Source organism: Nicotiana attenuata, unplaced genomic scaffold (assembly GCF_001879085.1).
Source record: "Nicotiana attenuata strain UT unplaced genomic scaffold, NIATTr2, whole genome shotgun sequence".
NCBI classification, from domain to species: Eukaryota; Viridiplantae; Streptophyta; class Magnoliopsida; order Solanales; family Solanaceae; genus Nicotiana; species Nicotiana attenuata.
In genome coordinates this window covers 69,523-88,949 of record NW_017673963.1, presented here as the reverse complement: position 1 = coordinate 88,949, position 19,427 = coordinate 69,523, and the positions used below count along the sequence as shown (strand labels likewise).

Here is a 19,427-nt window from a genome sequence, read left to right as displayed (position 1 = left end):
ACAAGTAACATCAAAAGTTAAACCATAGGTTAAAAGGCTAATAAATTTCTAACCCGATTTTTGTTCGATTGAATTCATTAAAAATGTAGATTTTGTTTCTTTGTATAGTGATTTTGAATGTGTCCTACCGCTAAAAATCCTCTCAATGTATTTTTTTTTTTTGGGGTCTATTTTAGTGATGTAATATAGGCTCGGTTTTGATTGTTTTAATCTTGGTTATATAATATAGGCTCGTATGGAAAAGGGTTGTCTGACTATCGTGGAGGATTGGGGCGATGCTCTGAGTTCTATAACCTAAAACGCATTAATCGAAAAAGAACCCCGAGTAAACAATTGAGACTTTTGTACCTTACTCTTTACTCTTAAGTTACTACTAAACTATAAATATGCATCTACCTTCAACTCTCTACTCTTAAATTACTAGTGGATGTAATGATCCATTAATCATCACAAATAAATGTTGAATGCTGGACTCGATATGAAGAAGCTGAAGGCCAAGCAGTAACAAAAATTGTGAAAAGGAATAACAGAAATTCAAACGAACGGCTGAGATTAAGTTAGAATTAATGAGTTGCAAGGGTCCAGATCTAGCCACGTCAGCTGTAAGGTTGTTATAACCACCTTTAACAGAAAGAGAAGGCATCGATCCTCAGGTTAATTTCTCCCTTCTCTTTCCACTCTCAACCTCTGTTCTCTCTCTTTCTCGATTCTCTCCTAACTTCTTCTTCTTCTTCCTTCTTCTTCTTCTTCTTCTTCTTCTTCTCAGTCTGCAGATTCCTAGCTATGGAGCTTCATATTAGAAGATAGTTAATTTTCAGTTAACCATTGTAGTTCAACTTCTTCTTTTCGTTTATATAAACAGAAAATTTTCCCAAAAATTCCTTTAGATTTGCAGTTTTGTCGTTTAATTTCTTAGTTCTTATTTAGATCATTACAATTGGTATCAGAGCCTCGATCCTGCGATTGTGAAAGAGGTGATGGTTGAAGGAACTAGACTGAAAGTAATGGATGACAAGTTAGTAAGACATGATGAAGTTTTGAATGAAGTTCTGGCTTCTTAGGAAGAACTACGCGGCACTCAAAATGGGATACAGGGTACGTTAGAGCCGATCTTAGAAAGGTTGACAAATTTGGAAAGAGCTCTCCAACGTGCTCATGGTGACAGACCTCAAGGAGATGGGCTGCTACCCATACTAAGTCAGGAGTTGAGACAATATAGGCCTCTAGCTGTACAGGCCCCTTCTCCTAAGTGGGAGCTGCCTTATTTTGAAGGTCATGAGCCTAAGGTATGGATTCGAAAGTGCGAAGGGCACTTCAATCTGTATAAAACCCCAAGTAATCTGAAGGTAGAAGCTGCTGCACTATCTGAATGGACTAGCTGATACTTGGTACGATTCATAAGTGCTAAGTAAAGGTAAAGTTCAAGGAGGAGTTACTAATTCGATTTGGGGAGGAGTTATTGGGATACATAGTGGAAGAATTTAACAATTTGAGTCAAGTAGGGTCGGTAAATGACTTTTTGGGCAAATTTAAAGATTTGAAGGCCCAAATACTGATAAGGAATCCTAACTTGGATGAGTCACACTTCATCTCCAGTTTCATTGGAGCTTGTTAGAGACTGTGCGTCCACCAGACTGTATAGAGAACCGGGTTCTCTATCTTTTCCTCTGAAAATACTGATGAACCAAACTGTATAGAGATCTGGTCCTATATCAGTTTGGTACAGTGCTAAGTTTGTGTGAATCCACCAAATAGTAGAGTACCTGGTCCTTTATCAGGTTCTGCTGTGAATGCTAGTAAAGCTGAATGTAAATAAGGCAGAGGATTTTTACGTGGAAAAATCCCACACAAGGGGATCAAAAAACCACGACCTACACCTGTAGGCTTTTAACTTCACTAACTTGCAATCTCCCTATTACAAGCCACTTTACAATAACCCTATTGCAAAGACTTCAACTAACTTGTGATGCTCTCATCACAAGCCACTTTATAACTATCCTAGTTACAAAGAATTTGACTAACTTGTAGTATTTCCACCACAATACACTTTGTCACACTACGGTTACAAAGGCTTTGACTAACTTGTGATGTTTTCACCACAAGCCACTTTGTCACACTACAGTTACAAAGGCTTTGACTAACTTGTGATGTTTCCACCACAAGCCACTTTGTCACACTATGGTTACAAAGTCTTTTGCTTATGACTCAACCTAATCAATGCTTCTAAGAAAGCCGGATAGGAGTTACAATGAAGAACATATAACAAAGACTCAACAACCCTAAGGACTTAAGATATCATCAATCTTGGATCAGGTCCTTGAGGTTGCAGCAGCTTTGTTCTTGAGAGAGGTTCTTGAGCACTTGAGAGAATTTTCGTCTTTATATTTGCAAGTGTTAAACCTGAATCTTATGCCTTGCATAAGGTTTATACTACACAAGACATCCTTAGTGATGTCCAATCTCAATGGGAAGTGACTGTTGCACTCTCTGCTGCACTGTTGCAGGCAGTCACTTTCTATAATTGCTTTCCAGCTGTAGTTGACTTGTACTTCTGTCAGAGAACCCTAAGGGACCAGGTCCCTGTTGTGTTCCTCTTTGTACAGTTGCGGACAGTCACTCAGTTGCGTTCCAGCTGTATAGTTGACTTGTACTTCTGTCAGAGAACCCTAAGGGACCAGGTCCCTGTTGTGTTCCTCTTTGTACAGTTGCGGACAGTCACTCTCTTCAGTTGTGTTCCAGCTGTATAGTTGACTTGTACTTTTGTCAGGGGAGCACCAAGGGATCAGGTTCCTGATCTGGTACTTGTGCACACTGCCCAGATTGTCTTGAGTTCAGTAACTTGAATGATGTTTTGTATAAACTCATTGTACTTTAGTTGATCAGAGAATGAGTGGGCGCTGGGAACAGTGCAGTGCGGCAGAATCTTCGTTTCCAGCTGTGTCCAATTGACTTTGTACTGCCGTGAGGAACCCGCAAGAGTATCAGATCCTTGTCTGGGTTCCTACCTCCTGAAGCTGTAGCAAGTTCACATTTGGCTGGAATCCGTTAGATGCAGTGTAATCTAAGTGAGTCAGATTCCCTATCTGGTTCTTGACATTAAGTTTGTTAGATCATCAAAACACAAGGCAAAGATATTGAAAACCTATCAGAGCTCTAAAAGAAGAGATTAGGTTTGGGGTGAAGTTGTTTAAACCTACAACCCTGCGGTTTGCTGTGGAACAAGCTAGGTTGCAGGAGAAAGCAATAGAAGCTGCTCACAGGAGAACTAAACTCATACCCAAGCCCTCCCTTGTGGCTAGTAATTCTGCTAGTACAAGGGTACCTGCTATTACTGCAGTTAAACCAAACTCCTTCAGGCTTAGCCCTGAGGTTTATGAGTACAGGACGAGCAACCACTTATGCTACAAGTGTGGTGAGAAGTATACTCCAGGCCATCAATGTAAGAAGAGGCAAATGAACTGCATAGTGGGGGCAGTAGAACCCCTTCCTGAGAATAATGAGATAGAAGAAGAACAACCCTGTGCAGACTTGATTATTGAAGGAGAATTAGAACGGGAAGTCATGGAAGATGTCTGTATGAATGCTCTATCAGGTGACAATAGGGGAGTCAACACCATACCAGTTCGAGGTACCATAGGGAACAGGAAACTAATTGTGCTAATAGAGTCTGGCAGCACTCATAGTTTCCTAGATGTTACTATAGTCAAGGAGACAAGTTACCAAGCTAAGCATTGCCCACCAGTGAGAGTAACAGTAGCTGATGGAAATTATGTCATATGCACTTCGATTTGCACAGGATACCAGTGGAAAATGCAAGGTAGTCCCTTCCAGGAAGACTTACTGATCATTCCACTTGGGGGCCGTGATACGGTAATGGGCAATGACTGGATGAAGAAGCATAATCCCACTAAATTTGATCATGAGAAAATGTGTGTTACCATTGGTAAGAAGAGCAACAAGCTAGTGTTGCAAGGTATTTCTGAGGAAGGTAAATTGAGTATGATCTCCAGTAGAACAATGGGAAGGATGTTGAAGAAGGGTCAAGCTCTAATAGCTCATCTGTTCATGATGAATTCGTTGGAAACAGAAGAGAAGGAATCAGTTGGAGAAACCATTAAGGAGGTGTTGAATCAATACCCTGGTGTGTTTGCAGAACCCAAATCTAATCTCTGCCCCCTATGAGGGCATTGGACCACACCATTCCCTTGAAACCTGGGGCCATGCCAGTTAGTCTGAGACCTTACAGGTACAACTACTATCAGAAAGATGAGTTGGAAAGGCAGGTTAAGGAGATGCTCACTAATGGCATAATACAGCATAGTCAATCTCCCTTTTCCTCACCAGCGTTGCTTGTCAAAAAAAAAAGGATGGGACTTGGAGGTTCTGTGTAGATTATAGAGGATTGAATGATATCACAGTGAAGGACAAGTACCCAATACCTATTGTGGATGACCTTTTAGATGAACTAAGTGGATCTGTGATCTTTTCCAAGGTGGATTTGAGGGCTGGTTATCACCAAATCAGAATGAGGTTAGAATATGCATATAAGACATCCTTCAGAACTCATTTGCGTCATTATGAGTTCAAGGTAATGCCATTTGGATTAACAAATGCACCAGCTACCTTTCAAGCTTTGATGAATGAAAATTATCTATTCTAGTCCATGGGAAATTTATAGTATATGACTATGGAACATAAAATGGGTAGGAATCTTGCTTTGTATATGAACCTCATGCGAATTAGTATTAACTAATAGAAGTTTTTAATGTTACAATTTTATCCGCACATGAAGTTATATTAAAAGTAATATGATTATATGACTAAAGATATTTACTTGTTCAATTTTATATGAATTAGACAACCCGAAAGTACTAATACTAATAGGATTCCTAAAGGTAATCATGTAGGATTCCTAACATGTAGTATTATGTCCTAAAACTAATAGGATTGTAAGGCTAATATCTAGAATTCCGGTTATGTCCTTTTATTATGAGTTATTATACTTAATATTATAAGGTTATTTTTGTAAACCGACATTGTATTCATGCTTTTATAATAATATAGATAATGTTTTGCTACCTTTCTTGTAGAATATATGCCGCTGCATTTACTTCTCCTTTTATGCCAAAGTTTGAACATAATAGAGTTCGAATCGGAGATGGTAGGTCTGTATATATGTATGCGTAATAGATTTACACGCACATTAAATTTTATTAGAAGTTTCAAATTGAAGGTAATAGATGCATTCGCAATCCACTGTAATGATCTAAATAAGAACTAAGAAATTAAACAATAGAACTGCAGAATTAAAGGAATTTTTGGGACAATTTTTTGTTTATATAAACGAAAAGAAGAAGTTGAACTACAATGGTTAAATGAAAATTAACTATCTTTTAATATGAAGCTCCATAGCCGGGAATCTGCATAATGAGAAGAAGAAGTTAGGAGAAAATCGAGAAAGAGAGAGAACAGAGGTTGAGAGTGGAAAGAGAACTTCATATCGAGTCCGCTTTCAAGATTTATTTGTGATGATTAATGGATCATTACATTCCCCACCCCTTCAAAGAATCCTTATCCTCAAGGATTGAAGTCAAATTCTAGAAATTTAGCTTTGATGAACTGATAATCCTCCCATGTTGCATCTTCTGGAGGTAGATTTGACCATTGACACCAATACTCTAACCACAGCAGTATTGTTTCTTTTTATGAGCTGCCTCTGCAGAATTGCCACGGAACTGCCCATCTTCACCAGTGATAGGTAGAGTAGTCTGCACTACCACTCTATTACCCACCTTTTTCTTAAGTAGGGAGACATGGAACACAGGGTGAACCTTAGATTCAGGAGGCAGGTCTAATTTGTAAGCCACCATACCAATTCTAGCAAGAACCTTATAGGGGCCATAGTACTTAGAGCTCAGCTTTAGGTTCCTTCTCAATGCAAGGGATGTCTGCCTATAAGGCTGCAATTTTAAATAGACCATATCACCCACTTGGAATTCCCTGTCTGATCTTCTCTTGTCAGCATAGTATTTCATTCTCTCTTGTGCCTTAGCGAGGTTGTCTTTCAACAACTGTTGCATCTGTTGCCTTCGCATTATTGTATCTTCAGCAGCTTGAACCACTGTCTCCAATAAGGGTCCTAGGGACAATTGAGGGGGAGTGTAACCATATAAAGCCTCAAAGGGAGTGCATTCCAGGTTGGTGTGGAAGTTGGTGTTGTACCACCATTCTGCAGCAGTTAGCCATTGCTTCCATTGTGTTGGTCTACTAGCAGTCATGCATCTGAGATGATTCTCTACACATCTATTGACTCTTTCAGTTTAGCCATCACTCTGAGGGTGGTAAGCAGTGCTGTAGTGTAGCTCAGTTCCTAATAGCTTGAATAAGGATTGCCAAAAGGGGCTTAGGAATACCTTATCTCTGTCGGTTACTATAGACTCAGGGGTGCCATGTAAACAATGTATCCTCTTCTAAAATACCTCAGCTATTGTTGTTGCTGTATAAGGATGTGCAAGTGCTATGAAATGTGCATACTTTGTCAGGCGATCCACTACCACAAGGATCACTTCTTTATTTTTGGACTTGGGCAAACCTTCTATGAAGTCCATACTAAAGTGGCTCCAAACTTGATTAGGAATGGGCAGGGGCTGCAATAGCCCTGGATAGGCCATATTATCATCCTTGCTCTTGAGGCAAATATCACAACTAGCCACATAATCAATGACCATCTGTTTCATCCTAGGCCAATAGAATACCTGTGACAGTCTTTTAAGAGTCCCAGCTGCCCTGAGTGCCCACCTACAGGAGAATCATGGAAGGTGGATATCAGCTGATTTCTTATATCACCATTAGTACCAATATAGATTTTTCCCTTTTTCCTGAGTATGCTAGAAGTGTAGTGCCAGATGCTAGGTCCCTGTTGAGTTATTGCTGCTTGGCTGATTACTTCTGTAGCCTTAGGGTCTCCTTCATAATTGTGTGTTACCTCTTGCATCCAAGAAGGAACTGAGACACTGATAGCCTGCAATGTTCCTTGAGTTTGGTCCTTGTGATATTCTGAGTCCTCCTGTTGCCTAGAAAGGGCATCAGCTACCCTATTTTCTGCCCCTTTCTTGTACTGCACTTCATTGTCTAATCCAGTAACTTGGTCAGTCCTTTTTGTTGTATAGCAATTGTAACCTTTTGTTCTAGAAGATATTTCAAGCTGTGGTGGTCAGTTCTAACCACAAAATGCCTGTATTATAAATAATGTCTCCACTTGTCAACTGCATGCAACAAGGCCATATACTCCTTCTCATAGATTGACTTACCCCTGTGACTTTGAGCCAAAACCTTGATAAAATAAGCTACTGGTCTACCTCCTTGCATTAGTACAGCCCCAATGCCATTTTGACTAGCATCTGTCTCAACTATGAACTCCTTAGTATAATCAGGTAGGGCCAACACTGGTGTAGAAGACATAGCCTCCTTGAGGGCTTTAAAGGCTAAGTCAACTTCATCATTCCATTTGAAAGCATCCTTTTTCAGTAAATCAGTTAAAGGTCTACAAATGATTCCATAATTAGCCACATATTTTCTATAGTATCCAGTCAATCCCACGAATCCCCTTAGTGCCCTTAGGGAGTTTGGTCTAGGCCAATCTATCATAGCTTGTATTTTAGCTGGATCAGTAGACACTCCCTCCGCCTCATACTACCTATGTAAAGGAGTGCATTGCCTCATTCATTGGAGCACGCACGAATTTGGTAAAATTAGAAAAGACTTCCAAGAAATTGATACTTGCAATTTAACTAGGATCGATTAATACATGAGAATTTAATGTAAGAAATGCACGAATGAATATGAGTTTGCATGTTCTCATCTTCAAGAAGATTTCGGTTAATGACAGAAATAATGTCATTAGATTTGTTTATCTTGGTGCTCAAAAGTATAATCTATCGTGTTCTTCTCTTTTTCTTTGATTTCTTTGTTCTCTTTAGGTCAATTATGTATAGGTCCAGGGAGTAATTCAAGATTTATTGTTGTAGCATAAAGTGGTAGATTTGTTTTGACCAAAGTATGAACTTGAAAGTTATGATGATAAGTTGGTAACGAATAAAGGTGGTACATTTTAAAGTTTGAATTTTTTGTGCCTTATAAACATAAATAATTTTTATAAAAAAAAAAAAAAAAAAAAGAAGAAGAAGAAGAAGAAGAAGAAGAAGAAGCAATTTTTAAGAAAAAAATGGTAGTTTACAAAAATAACCTTATAATGTTAAGCATAATAACTCATAATAAAAGGACATAACCGGAATTTTAGATATTAGCCTTATAATCCTATTAGTTTTAGGACATAATACCACACGTTAGGAATCCTACCTGATTACCTTTAGGAATCATATTAGTATAATTACTTTCGGGTTGTCTAATTCATGTAAAATTGAACAAGTAAATATCTTTAGTCTTGTAATCATATTACTTTTAGGATATACTTCTTAAAAATTCTTATTACTAATTTAATTTGAAAACATATTATAATGTCCTATTATTAATTAAATTTGAGAATGTATTATATTGTCCAAATTCATTTAGAAAAAAGAGAGCATATATTATTATAAATGCACGATACAATATTGATATAGCAAAATAGTCCTAAATATATTAAATAGAAGAACTCATAGGTAAAAGGATATAATAAAATAACCTATTTTTTTGGACTACAAGACCTTCTATGTTGATTTTTTTAATATTTAATATTTTAAAATTAATAAATTTTGTCTATGAAATTCTTATTAAAAGTATGTATAAATTAAATTAATTTTATAAGAATCCTCCATATTGGTCTATATTACCACTCCCGAAACATCCAATACCTAAGAAAAAAAACTTAAAGTACTATTAAAATGGATTGTCACAAAGAGTTGAAATTGCGGGGGGAAAAATCCCCCATAACTATACTTTTTATATTATATTTGAAATTCGTTTTAACTACTCTAATAGTATATTTNGAAAGAGAAAAAAATAGCTGGTAAGAGTCAATACCACTAGTGATTCTAGAGACATAGAGATCTAAAAGTGAAATGTCATATCAATCTTTTACTCTTTGAAAAAAAAATATGGTGGATAGAATTATAATCAAGATTAAATATTCAAAACAAGAGATGAACTAATATTATGATCTAAATCAACATAGAATAAATAATTTTTTATGTTAAAATCAAATAATTAAATCATTTAATTAATTATTTAGCAAGAGAATCCAATTCAATTATCTTTTAAATTCATCATATGAGTAAAATTCTTATTCAACTTAAAAAAAAACTTAGGGTACATAAATTTATTCCATAAAAAAAGCGTTAGAACACAAAGTAAAAATGTTAGCATATATTAAGAATCAAAATGTTATACAAGTGTCCGAGGAAGCACAATCAAAGCTAAATCCTAAACAAGATCAAACTTTCAAGATTATATTATAAAGAGCCGAATCTGATATAACGGGATTATTCTCTATAGATGCCTCCGTCGGGACCGAAATAATATTTCTATGTCATGCATTATTTGCAAATATCATAGCAACAAGCATGACACTGTTAACAATAATAGCAAGTGGTGTACCAACAAAGATTTTTTATTGTGAGGCCGCCCACTTTAGATTTGATATACCTCTTCAAACAACTTAAATAACCATCACAAATATATCAAAGCAGGCAATGGTGCTAAATCTATAAGGAAAGCAAAATTGATAATATGGGATATGGCTAAATGTCAAACGACCGGAATAATTGCCCGGAGTTCTAGAGATATATTGGATATTAATGAACTGTTTTGTGGAAATTAATAATTTTGGAGGTAATTTATGTCAAGTACTACCAGTAGTTCCATAATCGACAAAAGCAGAGACTGTAAAAGCTAGCTTGCCAAAGTTATACTTCTGGCCTCAAATAAAAAATTCAACTAACAAGAAACATAAAATAAGAATAAATCTAGTATTCAGTGTCTTCTTGATTCATGTCGGAAACAAAGAAGAGCATCCAATAAAAGATGATTTGATTTTTCCCGAACACTTGGTTATCAATCCCAAAGGTAATAATAGTACATTTAATTAGAGAAATAATTCTATCATTAGATTAAAACGCAATTTGTGCAAATCACATGATATAACTAAAAAGATATCTTAGCTAGCAGAAATGAATATGTTGATCAACTAAATAAAATGTTGATTGCAAAATTTTATAGTAAAAACAAAATGCTTTTCTGTTTTTGACTCAGTAGAAAATAATACCAATAATTACTACCAAGAAGAATACTTAAATATTTTAATACCAAATGGTCTTCTACCATACAAGTCAAGTTTATTATTTCTTACTTATGTTAGTGTCACCGTATATAAAAAATAGACTAAGTTAATTGATCTTCCATTGTATATAAGTTGATTTTAAAGAAAAATATGCTTGTCATGCTATTGAAAAGAACTTACATTCACCGAGTAGCTTATGTAATGGATACATATGGTTTTGACAATAACGTCATACATGCAAAAATTATGATACTGGTCAATATGCTTCTAAGTATATTCTTATCCCAGAATTCAACTTTCGTCTTTCGGAACTAGGAATATTCGTTTAAATTTGTGTGAAAATAAAATTTTTAGTATGTTTATGTTTTGCAAATATAATAAATAAAGGACAAAGACAAACATCCTAGATATTGGACTATATTTACTGCAATATATTTTCTTGCACGAATAACTGTTTGTTGCACTTTCAATAGGGATATCAAGATCGACAACAAGAGTTTTGGTTAAGGCAGAGCAACCAAAGCACTAGGAGGAGACATACACAAAAAAATATTGTCCACAAAGAAGTGTTCGTTAAGATACCATCACATTAAATGCTTTTAAACTATAATACATAATTATCTAATTAACATGACAAAATTGATCATTTGTGTAAGTTTTGAAAATGTCCTTTTATTTTAAATTCATGTATTATGCTAATGTAATAATATTTTCAGCATTTAGATGATTGTTGTATTATTATACATAAAATTTATCTCATTAATTAAATTTTATTGTTCCTTCATATAAATAAATTTTTAAACCATCACATGCCATTATTAACGTGCAACACACGTTCATAGATACTAGTGTTTATTAAATTTTCACATAACAAAATAGAGGAGTAAGACAAAGCAAATCGATCCTCACAAAACAAACTCAAAAGTAAATCAAAATAATAACATACTCATTTTAATTTTTCAAATAGAAAGAATATCGAAATGAAATACCAATTCAGGCCCCAACTTAGAACTCATATTACAATTGAGCTCGACAGAAATTCAACTTTGAGATTAAAAAAAAATGGAGGAGAACAAGTATAATATAATTCTGAAAGCAACTTAATTAACAGTAATACTTAATTGATATATACCATTTTTTTTATTACAATATACTCAACCAGTAACATAAGAAGTGCTCGCACTGGGAACAAATAGAGACTTGGCTCCAAAGGCAAAGCACCAAAAACTGAGGGAGATTTCGAAGAAACACACACATGCAAATGCATTTCTTCTATTTACAACCAGTACAACGATCAGATGCAAATATGCGTAGAGAAAATACTATAAACAAGAAAAACCTATGATAACATTAGTCAACGTTACCACCTTGAAAACATCATATGCTGACAGATAACCAACGTAGAACATCGTTCAATCATCTGACTGGTCATCATCCCAGACGTTTGCATACGAATCATCTCTGTCAGTTTGAGCAACATCACTAATGTTTACAGATGGTGAATCCTTAAGTTCCTCATTGCTCTCCTAAATAGAAACTAAGTCGATTCGACCAGCATCTGTGATATTTCCAGATGGTGAATCATTAAGTATATCGTCATTCTCCTCGATATTGGCTGTTGGCAGCTCACTAGAAATGACTGTCTGGTCATCTTCTGTTTCTGCTATGTTTTCTTCAACTCGGTAATAAGCCTTTAAAACAAAGTGAAAAAGAAGCAAAAAAAAATAAAAATATATGAAGTTAAGTTGCTTCACCATTTAAATAACAAATGAATTTTCTATTAGATAAAGAATTTTATATTGACCTATTCTAAACACAAAGCACCACACAGAACAGTAGCTTTTTTTTACTTTGTGAGACATGACACTGTCATCATAAACAAGGTTCCTCATTTTCAGTTCCTATCCACTTCAATTGATCCTTATACCTAATTTTCATATGATAGCAAGTGACATGCAAGAGTCATGGGGAAATAAAAACAGAAAAGATTTCGGAATTTATTGTATATATCGCATATGCCAAAGGTGGACATGATTATGGCTATTCCTACTTTTACCAAAGGGCAGTTTTCAGTTCCCATCAGCTTCAATTTTAATCATTCACCTAATTTGTATGTAAGCCGAAGCTACATGCATGTGTTATGGGAACAAGGGAAACAGAGAAGAATTTGGAATTATTTTGTAGCGTAGATGCCAAAGGCAGATCTGATTATGGCTATTCATACCTTTCAAATTAGTATTCAGTCTTAACTGCTGATAGTTATGGTAATCAATACTAACCTATGCACACTAAGATCTTTCGGGAAATACCAATATGCATTCAAATAATCAATGAACAAAACCACGTTAAAATGGAGGCCCCAGCAAGAACCCGTACCACACATGTGCGTGCAGGAGACAGCACTTTGAAAGAATTTGGACGACCATTGAAATTTGTTTCTGGAACGCCAGGTATTCCTTCTGGCGATGTGAAATGGTCAACATCATGACCAACCTGTCATAAGAACATATTGCCCATCATCATTAGGACAAAGATCATCAGTAAACAGTTTTCTCCTTTTTGAATTAACTAAACAACGTAGGGGGGGGGGGGGCAGGAGGCTCAAAAACCTCCAATCTTAGACAGTTAGATTAAACAATAATAATTCTCCTTGTGAGATAAGTGTCCCCTTCATCTGCTATATTATTATCAAAGGTTATTCAAGCAAACTCCTTACTCTTCCATGGCCACCAAAATCCCAAGCATCACTATCCAGTGCAACTCTGTACTTCCCTGGCACGTCGCATCCAACTTTATACCTGTTTTCGCCATGTGACGATCAGAAAAAGAGTGAAATTAGACAATGTGAAAATAGATTCGTTTCCGTTACTTTGCCATAAAACTTGTTGAGAACATAGAAAAACAAGCAGAGCAATAAATTCATGATAAGTAAAACTTATATACCCTTCATATGTGTTCTCTGGATGGAAGTTGAAAACAAATACCAGATCGCCACGTTCAAACACAACAACCTGCAAAGTGAAGTAACTAATCTGTAGAGCTATTACCGAACTGACTAGCTATTAGATTAAATAAACATGAAACATCTTCAAAAAAATGGAATGCGAACCGGTTTCTACCTGTCCTTGGAAAGAATTACAGCATTCATAAAAGTGATTGTTTAGAAACTCAATAACTAAAGTAATTCAAGTATGTGCTGTGATGTGCACACAAAACCCTATTTGAACATAAGGAAGCAACTGCATCCCATAAACCCAACGTTTGAACTTTAGATGATTGTACCTTATTATCTTCATCCGTGCTGCTTACTATCTGTTTTCCTGATGCAAGGAATGAGAACTTTTCATCGAGTGAATTCATGGCTCTGTCAAATGCATTCATGAACTGCATTTCAACATGAGGGGGAGGAAAGATGGACGAAATATAGATATCAGATTAGGCCATTCAATTGGTATTACTTCATGTAAAGAAAAAGAACGAAAATATCCGACAATTATAGCAGGACGTGGATTGCTAGCCTGAAATTATAGCTTCATAGAATCAACTTAAACTGCTCAACAAGGGCTTACTGGCAGTAAACAAGGCGGTAAGCCGGTAATTAAGTTTGTAAATGAATTTAATACACAGATCTCTAAAAGACAATGAGAAATTTGTCTTTGGGAAAATAAGCAGACAAAGATGAAATGAGCAATCCTCCCCTGACCAAGTAGGCATGCAAGAAGCGATCTAAGATTCATAGATATCTAACAAGGTGCAAGGCAAAATACTGAACCTTGTATCTCAAGTGTTCGTTATCCGCGAGGTTCCACTGGCGTCTGCATTTGTCATAACTCCAATTATTTCCCTCTCTAGGGAAGTCAATCCACTCAGGATGGCCAAACTACAACAAAGTTCATCAGATATTTCACAATTACTCCAAAACAGATACACTTGCAAATTCTATAGCTATATATAAAGAACTAAACAATGTACTTTTCTAAGATAATGTTGTTTTCCGCAACATAATAGAAATCACTAGACAAGGGAACATTCATCATGCTGGTATTCTCTGTTTTCCAACCCCTTAGCATGCTCAACAGCTCAGGCCATTTTTGAGGAACGCATCTTGTTCCAGTAAGCCAAACTAATAGGAGTAGTAATTATCAAAAAAAAATCTAAAGCTGTAAGCAATACCTCGTTACCCATGAAATTGAGGTACCCCTCTCCTCCCAAGGCCATCGTGAAAAAATGGATCATCTGTGAGTACAAGCTAAAAGTGAATAGACGGAAAAAAAGACCTCCAAATAAGAAGGATATTAAAAAAAACAAAGCATAAACAGAAAAGAAAAAAGATAAACATAAAATTGAATTATCCATCAGAATCCTGAAAACTATGTCTTGTGGTTACCTCGAAAGGAGTGCCAGAGTTTCCATGACAAACTCATATAAACCTTAAAATGCAATCAGAACAGACAAACCTTGTGAAGCGCAATTCCTCGATCAACAACAGGAGACGCATCTGTCAAGCAAGACATGCCAGAATACATCTCTTTGTCCATTAGGAGAAATGCAATGGTCTTGTCACCCACAATAGACTGTTTCCAGCAGACAAAATAAGAGAGAACATAAATCTAGAAATCACTGGATAAATAACTTATCATGAGATTCAATGGCTACCGATATATTGAAGCCCATGCAAAAGAAGTATTTTTACACTTTGGGACGTATATATTTGAATTCTATCTAACAATTGTTCAAAGAATTGTTCAGTGTGGAAGTAAATTTGTAATACCTGGTCATGGCTCTCTGCGTAAGCTATACACTTCTCTGTATATCTCCTATTTGTTAAACTCCGTGTTACTTCCTTCATGGACCAGTCTTCATCATTCTTATTCTTCAAGTAATCTATCCACTTATCTGGGATTGCCATTGCCAGGCGGTAATCAAAACCAATTCCTCCCTCAGAAACAGGTCGGCCAAGGCCGGGCATACCCGAAACATCTTCAGCAATAACAGTTGCATCTGGGAAGATCTTGTGAATCAGATTATTGGCCAACATTAGATAGACCACAGCATCAACATCTGTAGCCTCGCTGAAATACTCATGATAGTTCCCTGTAAATCCCATATTGATTCCATGGTGAACATACAGCATTGAAGTTATTCCATCAAATCGAAATCCGTCAAAGTTATACTCGTCTAGCCACCACCTCAAGTTGGAAAGAAGGAAACGAAGAACCTCCCAATTGGCATAGTTGAACAGCCTGCTATCCCACAGCTTATGGTACCCTCTCTCTCCAGCATGAAAGTAGGATTCTTGAGAACTTTGGCCAACATCAAAGCCATTGAGGCCATCAGTGACATTATTGCTTGCATGACTGTGAACTACATCCACCAGAACCTGTAAACCCAAGCTATGTGCTTTATCTATCAGATACTTAAGGTCCTCTGGATTTCCAGATCTACTGCTCACAGCAAAAAAGTTTGTAACATGATATCCAAATGATCCATAGTAAGAATGTTCCATTATGGCCATTAACTGGACAGTATTATAGTTATTTGCCTTAATTCGAGGCAAAACATCATCTGCAAACTCGCGATACGAATTTACACGTGGCTCAGAGCTGCTCATGCCGACATGTGCTTCATAGATTCGTGGAGCCTTGGGTTTGGGAGGGCGAGGGTATTTAAAGTGGTACCTGATTAATTGCCAAAGTAGTAAGTTCTCAAGCACTAATAGATTGACTCATTTTGTTAAGAAGGGGAAAAGTTTGAATCAAGTCCAACTTAATAAAGACACATTCTTTTAGCTTTAGAATTTCAATGTCTTACATAAAAAGACAAGTAAAAAATATACTTTTAATGCTCTGAAGAAATGAGTTCAATATTCAGCTTCAAGATATGAATAACAAAACCTTTCTGAAGGTGGTGGGTCCCAGTAGACACCATCATATGGTGCTGCAAATCTTGTAGTGTCTACAGTGGCATACTTTATCCAAGCAGGGATACGATCTACCCAAGCTGCATTACCATGCTTGAAACGGAACTTAACTCTGGAATTGTGTGGAATGGCTGGGTTACCGTCAACATCAGGAATTCTAATACTCCAAACACCAAATTGGTCCTTCTCCATCATGTGGTTGGAACCATTCCATCCATTGAAATCGCCTCTAACTTCTGCTTCCCTGTATCGTGGATGAGTTAATTAGAAGCAGAACATTGTAGTAATTACAACATGTATAAAGTGAATGAAGCTGCAAGAATAGGTACTGTTTTATGATGATGGAAACTAGTGTATTGTAGAAGAAAAGGACCTACTCAGCAGCAGGAGCCCATTCACGATAGACTATGCAACCGTCTTCCCTGTTGAATCCAAATTTTAAATAACCTGGGCAAAAGGAGAGCAAGTTACACAAGAAAGCCCTGCTAATTCTCAACAACGGTATCATTAATTTAATGTTAAGGAAGCGATTTTGAACAGAAAGAGCAAGTCATGATTGTAGAAGGAAATTGCGAAGCAACAGAGAAGAAAATTTTTGACTGTAAAATTGCTTTAAGATGGTTCCAAACCCCGACTGGACAACAATTTGGAGAGATTTTGTGGATAAAGTACCCTGGAGAAAAACGTGTTTCGATGGTCATTTTTGAATCTATTTTCAGAGAAGTACCTCAAGAGTGTTTCACTTGTCTGAAAAAAATTCTACTTTTTTTAAGACCCAAAATGAACAGCTTTTTAAAAGATTGAAAAGTCTGCCAAATGCCTCCTAAATGGAACCAACACTTACTCCTAGGTAGGCAAAATTCTCTTTCAAAGTCAAAGTAGGTATAAACAAGCCATCTTCGAAATAAGGTCAAACTGCCTAAAGCACAACTGTTGGCTGTTACCTAGAGCAAATTCCTCAAGGGCTCCCTCATGTTGTTCAATGAGCTTTTTCTGTTCCGCATATCTCTTCATTCTGTATCTGAAGTGATCTAGATAAGGTTGCAAGCTTGGATCCAAATTTAGGAGGCCAATATTTTCAGTCTCAACGTCTTCCTCTAGGGATGCTGTGGAGTTGTCATCGGTCAAAACAGCGGAAATAGCTGAACTGTGCTTCATCTAGGCAGGCAATGCACCACAGTTAGTTTATATCAAAAGGAGGAACGGTATTACGGAGCTAAAAATCCATTTTATACCGTATCACTTTCCCTGGAAAGGATATACAGCAGCACTTTATGGTTTCAGAAAGAAGCAAACGTTTCTGGATTTTCCGCCTCTACTAAAGTAAGAAAAGAACAGTCGCAAATAGAAAGCAGGAAAAAGAAGGGCAAAGATGATAAGAGAAACAAGGGAGTAGTTCAGATCACAATGAGAGAAGTTGATAATATGGAACACCATGCTCATACAGATTGTAGTGAAATTACGAACGCACACAGGAGTAAAGAGCTCCCTCTTTCTCAAGGTACCATAAATTGGTGGGACCAAGCAACGCATGTTTTATACCTCCACACATTGCACCGATCAAATAAGGCATGAACACCAGTTCAAAAAAATTCCAATTATTTCAATATTCTCCACGTAACTATATCAAATTATCAAACATACCCTTTCATCTTCTCTAGCTCTTGATTTTGGAGTGGAACAAATATCCCAAGACCGTTTCGGAGATCCAAACTTCACTCCAAAACTATGTTGAGAAGGAAAACATATCTTATTTCTAGAAGCCTGACAAGGAAATTCTTGAGGTTAAACTGGATGTTTTTGAGAATGTAAGAAAATATTGCACATAATTGAACAAGAAAGAAGCATCTCAAAAAAAAAAAATGCAGCATATCCTAATCTGTGGACTGAGTGGTAGGATAAAAGTGAATTTGCATCTGACAGGAATTTGCAATTAATCGAAATTATTGGAGTAGCATTTGCGCTTCACAAGGTCCATACCAAGAACACATTCTCAATTATCAGTGCCATTTGATAGAAAAAATATCTATTGCAATCTAACAACAAAGATTATAAAAAATAAAAAACCTTCAAGACCGGATAAGCGTAAATACTTGTCTGATAAGAGTGCTTGCTTCAGATAGAGAGAATTGAATATATTATTGGAGGCACTTAAAAAGTTAGAAATTTTTCAGTAGCTTTCTCAGTATTATCCTGTTTCCTATAAAAACCCATAACAATCTTATTTAACTTTCAAAAAGAAACAATTTTTATCATTTCCTTGGACATATGATGAGTCTAATACTATACTCCATATTTTACTTTTCCTCCTCTTCTATTAGGGAAAATGTGTAATCAAGCAATTACCTCAAGAACTAATCCACTAAACCTAAGAACACTCATTTCTAAATTACTCTCTCTCAATTTTATACACTCAATTCACAAACATTAACATCTTGCAAATGGTAAACTAAGCCAGAAAAATTAAGGAAGATGAAATTAAAAAGGGAAAAAAATGTAGAAATTAGATGGAATTACCAATGGAAAAACTTGAGGTGAAGAAGATTGAATGCGGGGCGACAAAACATTGAAATTAGTTTCCATGATCACTCTTGGTGCTTTGCTTCCTCCCTCTGCTTACGTGCTGTTTCTGCAAATGTGCGTCGTTTTAATGGCTTTTAAATAAATAAATAAATAAAATATGACCCTCTGTGGTCCTCCACTTTCTTGATATGTCTCTTAGACCCCCACTGATTTGGGAAATGTAAGAAGAGACCCTTAACATTTTCCTATTGAATCTATGCCCTTATTCTTCACTTTTTTTAAAATATACTCCATATTTATGCTGTGTAGACAACAGAATTGTTCTCTGCTTACATTTTGTATGCACCGAGTTATTTACCCAAGTCATATAGTGATTAGTCTGGTTAAATAAATAATATTATAAAAAATATGATTGTATGACAGGGATCCCATCATTTTTAATTTGGGTCTACAGTTCAAATTTTAAGAACGATTTTTTTTTTTGGTAGGAAATGCTGATAAATACAATTTGTATAGCTGATATTGATTATGTAGAAAATTTCTGCATTGAGCATGTCATTTTCTTGCATTTTGAAGAGTATGTTGGAGGCCGGAGCTAGCTAAAATTTTTGATTTATATAAACATGTCGTTCTTATTTGAGCTGTTTATTCTACTCAAATTTTGGAATGTTAGATAATTTACATAAAGCTAAATAAATGATTGAATTA

The 19,427-nt window shown here is 36.1% G+C and overlaps 1 protein-coding gene across 1 annotated transcript; it reads right to left on the bottom strand.

The window, feature by feature from the left end:
* Positions 1 to 11,360: 11,360 nt before the first annotated feature.
* LOC109217714 (1,4-alpha-glucan-branching enzyme-like) lies at positions 11,361 to 18,831 on the bottom strand. The gene is made up of 14 exons (XM_019381979.1): positions 18,714 to 18,831; positions 17,841 to 17,960; positions 17,141 to 17,354; positions 16,574 to 16,643; positions 16,171 to 16,440; positions 15,048 to 15,954; positions 14,734 to 14,850; positions 14,450 to 14,512; positions 14,049 to 14,156; positions 13,559 to 13,660; positions 13,220 to 13,287; positions 12,993 to 13,074; positions 12,653 to 12,769; positions 11,361 to 11,967 (listed from the first exon to the last, which is right to left on the bottom strand). Exons 1-14 carry the CDS (start codon positions 18,777 to 18,779, stop codon positions 11,803 to 11,805), a joined length of 2,469 nt encoding a protein of 822 aa, XP_019237524.1. The 5' UTR covers positions 18,780 to 18,831; the 3' UTR covers positions 11,361 to 11,802.
* Positions 18,832 to 19,427: the final 596 nt, after the last annotated feature.